This window comes from Panulirus ornatus, chromosome 57 (assembly GCF_036320965.1).
Source record: "Panulirus ornatus isolate Po-2019 chromosome 57, ASM3632096v1, whole genome shotgun sequence".
NCBI lineage: Eukaryota > Metazoa > Arthropoda > Malacostraca > Decapoda > Palinuridae > Panulirus > Panulirus ornatus.
In genome coordinates, this window is record NC_092280.1 from 25359762 (window position 1) to 25372450 (window position 12689).

A 12689-nucleotide genomic window follows, 5' to 3' on the forward strand; every position below is an offset into this window, starting at 1 on the left:
AAATGGACTAGAAATGGAGGGTTAGAAGACTCTTTATAACTGAATACAACAGACTTTAAGTATATCTACCCATATTTTCAATCAAGGGGCAACCAATGAAATTATGCCAAACAGTATTAATCAATTATGCCTACAATTTTATATGTAAATGAAGCAAATCTAATGTGCTTAGGATGATGGCTAGCCACACAATGTGTGGGTAACTTGAAGGAATGCTCATCATAGTGTGGGATTATAAAAAATGGGGAAATGGAAGAAACCCATAAAAGGATCATACCTTGCAAAAACATTGACTACTTTAGCTCAACTATGGCATTACTAGGAAAATCCTACATCACAGAACCAGAATAATTATAAAAGTTGATTTTCTTCTCACCAATACATCACAGAGTTTTGTACTCATCTAAAGAAGAACTCTTCTTATACATTTAATCAACTTTTGAAATTCCTCATGTTTCTTTTATTAACTTGACACCAGTAACTTCAGTTGTTATCTCAAGTCTATAAGAGAGCTGAATCTGTTGCTTTCACTTGGTGTTTACATCAACAGGGAACTAGCTATTCATTAATTCTGAATTCATTATCAGGTGGATCTTGCAAAATGCTTTTGCACTTAGCATCCTATTCACTGCTTCCTTGGTCTTCCCATAAAGTTATTATTCCCCTCACTATGCAACTTTTTCATGTGCCTGTCTGTTTCTACTTCCTATCCCTATGCCATAAGCGGGCATGAAAAGTTTTTCACAGTTGCACCCAAGAGGAATGATGCTTAGAAGAGATTTGGACCATTACACTCAAAGGGTTAACTTCAGCCTTGTCACTAAGGAGACTAATTACCGGTCACCTATACTTATTCCATTTATCCTTCCAATCTTTATCTTTTCATGTTCTACATGTTCTATTAATCCAATTCTTTTCAAGAAGTAAAATTTCACTCTACTGTACTTCAGCTGGTCTGCACAACTTTCTCACTGTGTTCTTAAGACCAACCTCATCCATGAAAAAGACAACAACATATGAGGAGGAAAATGGTTCACAGGAAATATGTATAAAAAAACACATAATATTATAATAATTTTTTCAACAGTTTATGTTAACTCTATCAAATGTAAGAATTAGGGGAAAAACAGTCAACGAAGAACATTTTTCACAAATCATCATAACATCATTCAACATCACTCAAATTGTCAACCTTAAAGTAAATAAAATTTGTAATATTAAAGGATTTATTGAGTTAAAATAATTTTTACAACCTACAACACAAAGTTAAATTACAGTTTTAAGTACACTTAAATAAAAAGAAAAAAATCTTCATAAAAAGTGCTGTAAAAAAGTCTCATGATTTTTTTCATTTTACTTTCACATCACAATTTGTTTCACATTTTTATTTATCTATTTATTTTACTATACTTTGTCGCTCTCTCCTACATTAGCGAGGTAGTGCAAGGAAACAGACGAAAGAATGGCCCAACCCACCCACATACACATGTATATACATACACGTCCACGCACACACATATACATACGATTTAATCATCCCTGAGGGCAGGGGAGAAAGAATGCTTCCCACATATTCCCTGTGTGTTGTAGATGGCAACTGAAAGGGGAGGGAATGGGGGGGCTGGAAATCCTCCCCTCCCATTTCTATTTTTTATTCCTCTGTTCTTAACACTACCTTGCTAACATGGGAAATGGCAAATATATATGAAAAAAAGCTAATTTGGAAAATTATGGTAATAACCTATGGCATGAGTCATTATCAACCAATCTATCATTTCAATGATGTCTACTGATCAAGAAAACAGGGACATTTCCTTAACATCATAAAGCTTAAAAGAGATGCTATGCCACAAAAAGGTTATATAAATAAGATGCATCAACAAAACAACATTTAGTTTGTGATTCTTTGAAATTCAAGAAAGTTATGATGCTGATCTCATAAGTTTGCCAAATGACACAGAATTCTCTATCTAAACTGACAAATTCTCCTGTACTCAACTAATTTTGGGAATATTACCCAAAAAATGATGTGGAATTACCATATAATACAATATCATCTAAAGATGTTTCACATTTTGTGTTGACTTTAACGTCAATGGTAAACCTTTTACACCCTTAAACCATAGTTCCAGTGACATAGATGGTTGGCTATCATTAGATAGCCAAATGACACAGAATTCTCTATCTAAACTGACAAATTCTCCTGTACTCAACTAATTTTGGGAATATTACACAAAAAATGATGTGGAATTACCATATAATACAATATCATCTAAAGATGTTTCACATTTTGTGTTGACTTTAACGTCAATGGTAAACCTTTTACACCCTTAAACCATAGTTCCAGTGACATACATGGTTGGCTATCATTAGATCAAAGTTCTTGGATCAATGGGCCCATAACAAGATGTGTAAGGAGGTGGCCAAAACCTCTAAGAGATAGAAGCAGAGAGTAGATTCTGATTAATAATTATGTAATGCATATGTTACTGTTGCCAAGTTTAATTACAATCACTTACATACCATCTTGTCATGAAAACAGAGAGATCTATGAAGCCTTTGGAAAGTCTTATTTGCTGCCCATTACTGCACACATTTAAAGTCAACCAATATCATTACCAACTCCATCATTCTATCATTCAATTTCATACTTCCATCTACTTTTTATAGCACTTTAATTATGCACACTAATTTCTTTTCCCTCACTATAAAATCAGCATCCTTCTTAGTCTTTCAATGTAGAAACCAGATAATAGATCATTTGGCCTTCAATACCCATAGAATCAATGACTGGAAAAAAAAACATTTTCTCTGCATTCCTTTCCTTGTTTCATGGCCCCCAAACTTTTCCAATACTTCTTAAGTACAATAACATGACCTCACCAAAGGCAACTTCTCATTCATATTGTAATCAATGCTGGGTAGGGTCTAATAACAACAGTGGGACATTCAACCTCAGAGAAACAGAATGGAAGTTGCCACAAATGTTGTGTGAAGATGTGTTAATGTGTTGTTAGCTAATCCAGAGGAAGAGTCAGATATAGTAGTGAGCCATACCAATGATGTATCTAGGAGGAGGGTGCAGAAAGACAAAGCATATAAAAGTAAGATGCCAGTTTCTGAAAGGGTGGAAATGTCAGTGTAAGATTTGTCTGCATAGTGAAGAATTACTGGAATTTGTAGATGTGGTTAAAGATTTGGAAGAAAAGTTTAGTGAGGATGGTAGTGGGAAAGCTGAAGGCAAAAGAAGTCATGCAATGGAGAAAAACAGGAGGTGCACTGAAGGCTCTGGTAATACTGATGTAAGAACATGAAAGATTAGTATATATATCCAGGAGGGTTCTAAAATACAAGCAGCAGAAAAGGATAATTTGCAGATTATAGTTAGATGGTGTCTTTAGATAGTGTGGTCTCGGAGAACATATGGCAGATAATAGGTTGGAAAGGTAATATAGCAGCATAAGAGGGAACAGAGGACAGGCAGCCCAAAGAAGAGATGGACAGATGTAGAGAAATATTGGGGCTTCAGGGTAATTCAAGTGAAAATACTAGAGGAATACTTGGGTATTGAATATAATGAAAAGATTTTGTTTCTTATATCTTACACAGGAACAGGTATGATGAAAAATGTGAATATATTTAGAAATATTCACTATGAACACAACAAATGAGTGAAAGGAGGCGTGGCCCACAAGTTCTAGGCTATACTTATTCACCTTGAGATAAAAGGGAAGGACATGGTCATTTTTGTTTGGATCACACTGTTGTTCTATTTCTTACACAGGCACAAAACTGGTGGTGAATAACAAAGATTTATGTAGAAATATTACACCTCACACACTAAATGATATAACATGTACCATTCAATAAACAATCTTTGATGATCAAAATATGCTTGGAAATATTCTAGCTCTTTATTATCATCTATAACCAAAATTCTCCAGCTCCCTAAAGTTGCATATACAGAAAATTAACTTCAGTTGTAACATGATCTCCAAGTATATGAGGGCAATGGAAGGGTCCTACACTAACATTCCTATCCCTGACCCCCATGAAAATCACTCTGAGTCACTTCTTTTAAAATTGACTTATTCTTCTGTTTTCATCACCAACTGATAAATACCACATGCATTCTTCCCATCACTTAGGTCATCCAACAATCTACATATGTTCTATGAGATCAACGTAAACACGATCTGAGAGGCCAATAGATGTGCCTTTACCATCATGTTTGAATGGTATTAATGAAATCTGAAGTTTTCCTTCAATTGCCCAACAACAGATTGGACCTCTATATGCTGTTAATGCTATGATTCATCTGCTGAAGAGAAAAAATTGTCATCATATGATGATGGCTACTGTTTGAGGATTAAAATGGGACAGATTGTAACTGTTAGGAAACTATACACTTGGAAAGTGTAAAAGTAAGCATAAAAAGACTGTAAAAACAGAGAATATTGCCACATCTGAAAGCGTGTATGGAGTGTGAGAACATGCAGCAAACAATATATGATGGTCCTTTAGAAAAAAGAAAAAACTAATGGAAAAGTTAAGCTCCTGACACTTCCATGATAGTTCCTCTATGAGCAACTGGGGCCAACCAATCTACTATCAAGATTCTTCATCTTTAGATGAAAAACTTCCTTAAACTGGAATATCAAATATAACTATCTTCTAAAGAGATACAATGTATTATTTCCAGCTCAATGGAAAGGAAATTATATAATGCCACATTAAAAATATTCTACAATTCATTTCACAAGTAAATTATCAACAATTTCAATAATTTACTTTGTAAAGACATAAAATAAAATGACCTGTTGTAAAAATATTACCGCATAAGCTGGTAATCTGTGGAGTGACTACAAAAATAAAGTGAAAATCTACTATAACTGAGACCTTTAAACCAGTTAGCTGCCCAAAATGCTCAGCAGGCACTTTTTTTTATTCAGTCAAGGAGACCTCAGCTTTTGCAACCATCTTAGCAAAAAGTGAAGAAGGATTGGCGAGGAGAGCTCTCGGTGTGTCAAACTCTGCTACTTTCCCATCATCCAGCACCAATATCCGTGTGCATGACATAACTGTGTTCAACCTGGAATGAAATTTATATTATTTGATGCAATCAATATAATTTGTCTATTCATATCTGGTAAGCATTTTCATGCTATAGACTATGGTGGTTCACACATAATCTCTTCCAAACACCATATTTCTTCATATTCTTTTTTCTTTTTTTATCTCGTATGCATTTTCATGCTAGAGTATGGTGGTTCACAAATAATCTCTTCCAAACACTATATCTCTTCATATTCATGTAAAATAATATCCCATTTGACACAATCTTCTGAAAAAACACTGTTGTAATTGGTAAAGCTGTTTCCATATTGTCATGCTGTCACATTTCCCCACCTCAGCCTAACATCAACAAGCCATCAGTCACTCTAAAAGGCTGGCATAGTTAGCCAACCTCTTCAAGGAATGTTTGGTTAGGTCTAGCTCAAAATCATACTCTTTCCAAGCTCTTCTAAACAATTCATTATTTGAGGTAATGAAATGAACCAATCTTGAATTCATCACCTCTATAGCTGTACTTACGAGCTAATTTTCCTGCTGAAGTTCATTTCAAAGGTTAGTCTTAATTCCACAAACATTACTTTTAAGTTTCAGTGTCATTTACAAAACTATCATATTCAAGTAAAAAGTACATTTATTCATGACAACTAGAGAGTGGATAGTTCCAGGTGATATCTTACTAAGGCAGGAATAGCATCTGGGCATATAACAAAGTACAACAGTCTTCGCATTCCCCATTTTGATGGGCCTAATCTCAGATTCATCATGAAACAGTTCTCTGACAAGAAGACTTCAATTTACAGTAAAGTATGAGTAGCACCATCTGAAACACCAGTCTGCTGACAATCAAATGAAGTCCTTCTTTTAGGTTATGGATATCTTTACTCAAGCAGCTAGTAATTAAGCCATCTTAGTTAGTTTGGAACTAGCATGCATTGTACTATACCAGCAGCACATTACACTAACAGACTCTTAACCCTTTGCCTGTGTACTAATGAATTTAGGCTCTATCCTGCTGTCATGAATGTATGTGAGAAATACTTAGAAAAGCAAATGTATTTGTATGTAGCATTTATGGATCTGGAGAAGGCATATGATAGAGATGCTCTGTGGAAGGTATTAAGAATATATGGTGTGGGAGGCAAGTTGTTAGAAGCAGTGAAAAGTTTTTATCGAGGATGTAAGGCATGTGTACGTGTAGGAAGAGAGGAAAGTGATTGGTTCTCAGTGAATGTAGGTTTGCGGCAGGGGTGTGTGATGTCTCCATGGTTGTTTAATTTGTTTATGGATGGGGTTGTTAGGGAGGTAAATGCAAGAGTTTTGGAAAGAGGGGCAAGTATGAAGTCTGTTGGGGATGAGAGAGCTTGGGAAGTGAGTCAGTTGTTGTTCGCTGATGATACAGCGCTGGTGGCTGATTCATGTGAGAAACTGCAGAAGCTGGTGACTGAGTTTGGAAAAGTGTGTGGAAGAAGAAAGTTAAGAGTAAATGTGAATAAGAGCAAGGTTATTAGGTACAGTAGGGTTGAGGGTCAAGTCAATTGGGAGGTGAGTTTGAATGGAGAAAAACTGGAGGAAGTGAAGTGTTTTAGATATCTGGGAGTGGATCTGGCAGCGGATGGAACCATGGAAGCGGAAGTGGATCATAGGGTGGGGGAGGGGGCGAAAATCCTGGGGGCCTTGAAGAATGTGTGGAAGTCGAGAACATTATCTCGGAAAGCAAAAATGGGTATGTTTGAAGGAATAGTGGTTCCAACAATGTTGTATGGTTGCGAGGCGTGGGCTATGGATAGAGTTGTGCGCAGGAGGATGGATGTGCTGGAAATGAGATGTTTGAGGACAATGTGTGGTGTGAGGTGGTTTGATCGAGTCAGTAACGTAAGGGTAAGAGAGATGTGTGGAAATAAAAAGAGCGTGGTTGAGAGAGCAGAAGAGGGTGTTTTGAAGTGGTTTGGGCACATGGAGAGGATGAGTGAGGAAAGATTGACCAAGAGGATATATGTGTCGGAGGTGGAGGGAACAAGGAGAAGAGGGAGACCAAATTGGAGGTGGAAAGATGGAGTGAAAAAGATTTTGTGTGATCGGGGCCTGAACATGCAGGAGGGTGAAAGGAGGGCAAGGAATAGAGTGAATTGGAGCGATGTGGTATACCGGGGTTGACGTGCTGTCCTGTGGATTGAAGCAGGGCATGTGAAGCGTCTGGGGTAAACCATGGAAAGCTGTGTAGGTATGTATATTTGCGTGTGTGGACGTATGTATATACATGTGTATGGGGGGGGGTTGGGCCATTTCTTTCGTCTGTTTCCTTGCGCTACCTCGCAAACGCGGGAGACAGCAACAAAGTATAATAAAAAAAATAAAAATATATACATTATATTCCTCAAGACACAATAGCATATATCATTGGAGAAAATAGTAAACAAATGAGACAAAAAAATTTACTTTGCATAATGGTGCATAAAAGTTAGATCTTGCAAGTTGGGCCAAGAATTTTCCTCATATAAGCAGTCTTCCTGTGTCATACAAGTTGTAGGTCTTTTATAAGACTCATCTGATTCATTGTTTTAATCATCTTCAGCATCCTTATATTCTCCAACGATATGAAATTTCTCTAACACTCATTCCAAGCATTCTAGCATGATGGGCATGTCCACCACCTTCCATCTCTGACAGAAGACTGATGAGAAAGAGAACTTTCAGTTACTCAAGATAAGTACCCAGCATTAAATGATAACCAATGAGACAGAAGTGAACCAACCCATAATTGAAATGGCAAAAGGGTATTTGATGAAAAATTTACATTACTCACATATAGGCACTTATGTTAGCTTACAGGGATCAATGCCAAAAACAGCTAAATGGTTAGGGGCTGGTTATACACTGGGTTACTGCTTGTTAGAGATGGGAATGGTAGGGGAGGATAAAGATTGGGGGTTCATACATCTGGCATGAAGCATGACTGGCCAAAAATTTCCCTCAATGTGCTTGTTTATCATCACCGATACTATTCTTCTATTGAAAGAAAGTTGTCTGAACATGCTAAAATACAAAAAGGTACTTCTGCATCAGCAGTTGTTTCTAGCTATATTCTCATAAATTTCTTTGTAAAGAACAACAAGCAGCACTAATACTAAAAGATATATACAGCAAAATATCTTACCTGTGTGCAACAGTAATCATGGTGCAAGATTTGAAGGCATCCTTCAGTGTTTGCTGAATTTTGAAGTCAGTCTCTGTGTCTATGGCAGCTGTTGCTTCATCTAAAAAGAGAATCTGAAATGATGAAAATAAAAAAGTTATGCAGTATACACACACAAATGATATTTTCATAACATAATGGGTAAAATAAGGAATATATCATTCTAAAGAGTGTTCTTCTCACATCCTGGAACAAAATGTCAATAAATCTGTTTCTATGTCTGAAACCGACACTCACTTACTTTCCAAAGCTTTTTAATGTGACTGAAAATGTTATGTACAATCATCATCCCATGAACTTTTGAGTTCTCAATAATGGAAAATTAGATCAAATAGAAAATGAGGATGAATGAATTCTAAGTTACTCTCATGGAATCCACAGAGAATGATGCAAGTGTATCTTGAGTTAATCTTTAAAAGTCTGAGTCTAGATTTTTTAAGACAATTCTCTAAATCTCAAACATTCCACAGCCTGCTTAGCATGTGGCCCTTTATTATCCTCTTAACTTATCATTAATCTATAATGAAACTATACTTTCCTTTTGTAATGCAAGTGTTTTTTCCTGCCTTAGCAAGGTGACATGAGTAACAAATAAATAGCCATCTCTTTTGCAAATATCCACTCTACCTAACATACATAATGAAAGTGGAGAATTCTGCAATATTAACAGAGCAATAGCTTTGATAGAGTTTGCATCACTTACATATTTTAGAAGGTGTTTCCATACACTGTAATTTTGCCATTTGGCACTTCTTACCTTTCCTTGCAATTACATAGTTCATTAACACTAATAGAATCTCACCTTACTGTTCCTCAAGAGGGCTCTCGCCATACATATCAGCTGACGTTCCCCAACGGAGAAGTTCTCACCATTCTCCACCACAGGTGCACAGAGCTTTAATTCTAAGTTAGAAATGCGATCTTTCATATAAGTTTGTTCCAAAGCTGACCATAATTCTTTATCTGAGTGACGATCAAATGGATCTAGGTTATACCTGTAAGATGAATTACAGTTAACCACTATCCTAAAATAGTTAATGGTATTTCATTTATCACCTTAATTCATCTTAATTTCCAGCTTATACCTACAAAGTCAGATTTCACCATTCATACATCTGAAGAAAATGTCCTTTCCCAACGTCTAGGGGAATGTTTAATAATAAGTGCGGAAATAGCACACCTGACAGTTCCAATAAAAAGCACAGGATCCTGAGGGATGATCGAAAGTTTTGACCTGAGATCCTCTAAACCCAAGGTAGAAATATCGATACTATCGATACGAATAGTCCCAGCAGCCAACTCTACTAGTCGAAATAATGCTACTCCAAGTGACGACTTTCCTGATCCAGTTCTCCCAACAACACCTGTAACACAGAAATAACAACACATTGTATTTCCAAAATTTCACATCCAGCACTTGTTCTGTATGCGAGTCATAAAGAACTTGAAAAAGAACAGGTCAACTGTCAAGGGGCTTAAAGAAAATGAGTCTTTAAAATTCTTTACAGAAAAAAAACATGGCATTGATTTAGTATTACAGTGACATCTAACAGGTCATTACCAAATCTATAAGTATAAATCAAAGCTAATTCTTAGGCATATGATTGTGAGAAAAAGTCACCTAGTTACAGAAAGAGCTCTGATCAGGATACAGATTTCTGAGGTTCTGAAAAAATTAGGGCTATTTCCACCAAAGCAAAACAACAGAATCAGCAACCCACTTATTTGGAATACCTAGCTTATAAGAGAAATCATTAAATGTAACGAATCAAACAGCAGTAGTTGTGGTTCAGTTAAAAAAAATCATTACCGAGCTCTCCTCTGATGACATACAAGAAACCCATTGCTTTGCCCACAAAAACATAAAAAACTTTGTCTTGGGGACTTAAATTCTTAAACCACAGGTAAGAGAAAACTATTCACAATTTTTCATTTTATCTTTGATCTTAGAACAAAAGAGTTTCTCAAGTACCATATACACTCTCCCATCAATAATCCTGCTCCAGCATATCACTGAAAATGTTGGAATTAGAGAGACTGGTGTACTATTTATGTCATATTCATACAAAATAACCTGGGAGGAAAAAATATTACATATAATTACCCATTTGTGAAAAATTATCAAAATTATCTGATATGATAATCCTAAGGAAACCAAACCCTGAGAGATATAAAAGTGGGCATTTTACAAAGCTCCATGTAAATCTCATGGAAAACAAACAGAACAGAGATAGAAACTCAGAACAGGGATAGAAATTCTACCATAATGTGCGAAAAGATTTCCTTTATGAGATAAGAAACTGGTATGCAACAGTAAAATGATGTCCTGGTGGAGTGCTGTGTAAGTGGATGTGTAGTGGCTGGTGTGTCTGAAAGTTCGAAATAACAGGGGAGGAATGGAGGTCTTGTGTCTTTCTCTTAAACATGGTTTCACACTCTACTTTTATTTCATAAAACGCAAAATGTTGGTGGTGAATACCATGAATATAATATAAAGTACTATGATAAACACACTAAAAATGAGGAGGAGGAGTGGGTGTAACTGACATGTACGAGATCCTGTTTTTTATCACACTCTAACTCCTCTTTCTTATGCAGGCACAGTGTTATTGGTGAATAACTTGGATATAATAATTCATGTAAACATTACATCATGCACAAAATATGATACACAACACAGTTCTGTACTAATGCTACTTTATGGTAAAAACGTGTTTCGAAATATTCTAGCTCTTTACCATCTTGTTACTGTAGTTCATCATACCAGGACTACATTAACAGAAAATTGAGTGCAAAGTTTGTGAAAATTCCTCTACATGACTCAAAAAAGGATAAATGCAAGAGGGAACATGGAGGGGTCTGTAATGGACTACCTCCTCCTTACTGCTTTACATTTCTTCTGTTACTCTACTTCACTTTCCTCATCAAATGATGAATACAATGATAGGTATTTCTCCAGATCACTTAAGTTATCTGACAACCTACATTTTTTCTGCTGGGCTTTTGTGCATACAACCACACATTTATAATGTTGAATAAAGGAGTGCTGAGGAGGGTACAGGTTTTTCCATGGCTGCTTCGCAGTGGAAGAGTCCTCTATAAGTTACTGACAGTAAGATGAATATTTAAACATAAATGGTAAAAGATACAGTATCACAGGATGTTGACTGCCATCCTGTAATTCAACACAGCACAATGTTGGCAAATGTTTAAAGGATAAAGTGACTTCTCTTTAGTTTAATAGCAAGAAATGGAGAGAGTAGGTTACATACAAATATACATACATAATTCAAAAAGAACATTCCTAGCATCATTAAAAAAAAAAAAAAAAAATTGACACTCTGAAATCATAACTATCACTGTTTGGACAGCATAATAGACAATTTCTTTCTCACTACCTTAAAATATATGCTGAATGCTACTTCATAAGATAACCTATAAGTTCTTAACTATGATGGTCATTTTAACTTACAAGAAAGTATCAAATTAAATGCATATTACCCATGGAAACTGTAAAACAAACCTATGTTTTCCATTGAGTCAATATCAAAGGTGATGTCCTTCAAAACAAGAGGTGTTTCTGGTCGGTATTTCATCTGGACATTGCGAAAACTGATGCGTCCATATTTAGGCCACATCACATCTGGACGTCTTGACTCTATAATGGGTGGAGCCTCTGACACCAGAACCTGAATAAAAAAAAGCATACATCTTAAACCACTGTATTAAAAGTGATCACCAAACAAAAATTTCATCTTAAAACATTCTAACTTTCTGTCTGTCATGTAGTAACCTACTGTCATTCATAAACAAACATGCTCCAGATACACTCTACAAACTGTGAACCACAGCCCACTTTATCTTCTTCCAAAATTAACTATCTTTTAGGTAAAGAATTTTTCACTATGCCCTTCTATGTTTACACTATTTATCCATTCATGCCCATCTGTTCTACTAAAAAGTATTTTTAGTCATTTTTCCTTACCTCTTCTTCCATTTCTACACAGCTTTAGAACAATTCCTTGCTAATTTCATACATCCTTTACACTTCAACATTCTTTGATTTGTTTACTCTCCTCATATTACACCCTCTATCTGAAAAATATTCCAAAATGATTTACATTTTCATAGTTTGCCCTCTATTCCAGTATCATATTTCACTTGTATAAAATCCTTCTGAAAGCCAACATGACACCTATGACATGAAACAAACTCTTCCATCTCTTTCTTCAGTGCACCAGCAGTGACCTTATATGTCACATATTTTCTAGCAATTTTATAACTCAGCCTCTATCTTCTTTTATCCAGCCAAATTACATATTCCTACTCTACGTTCTCCATATAATGCTAAGCTGCTACTGCTGTCAACATTTCTGCTCATTTAAAACAACCCTATCACTTCCAGTATGCTCTTTTATCT

At 35.8% G+C, this 12689-nt stretch overlaps 1 protein-coding gene across 6 annotated transcripts in view; it reads right to left on the bottom strand.

Moving 5' to 3' along the window:
- Window positions 1-1066: 1066 nt before the first annotated feature.
- The window catches only part of LOC139766311 (ATP-binding cassette sub-family C member 5-like), an 80881-nt gene continuing 69258 nt past the window's right edge, over window positions 1067-12689 (bottom strand). For all 6 annotated transcript variants that reach the window (XM_071694780.1, XM_071694784.1, XM_071694783.1 and 3 more), the window contains 5 exons: window positions 11793-11958; window positions 9450-9633; window positions 9072-9264; window positions 8231-8343; window positions 1067-5092 (listed from right to left, as the gene is read on the bottom strand). In XM_071694780.1, the coding sequence (XP_071550881.1) occupies window positions 4945-5092; window positions 8231-8343; window positions 9072-9264; window positions 9450-9633; window positions 11793-11958 (804 nt within the window). In that variant the 3' untranslated portion in view covers window positions 1067-4944. The remainder of the gene's footprint in view (window positions 5093-8230; window positions 8344-9071; window positions 9265-9449; window positions 9634-11792; window positions 11959-12689) is intronic.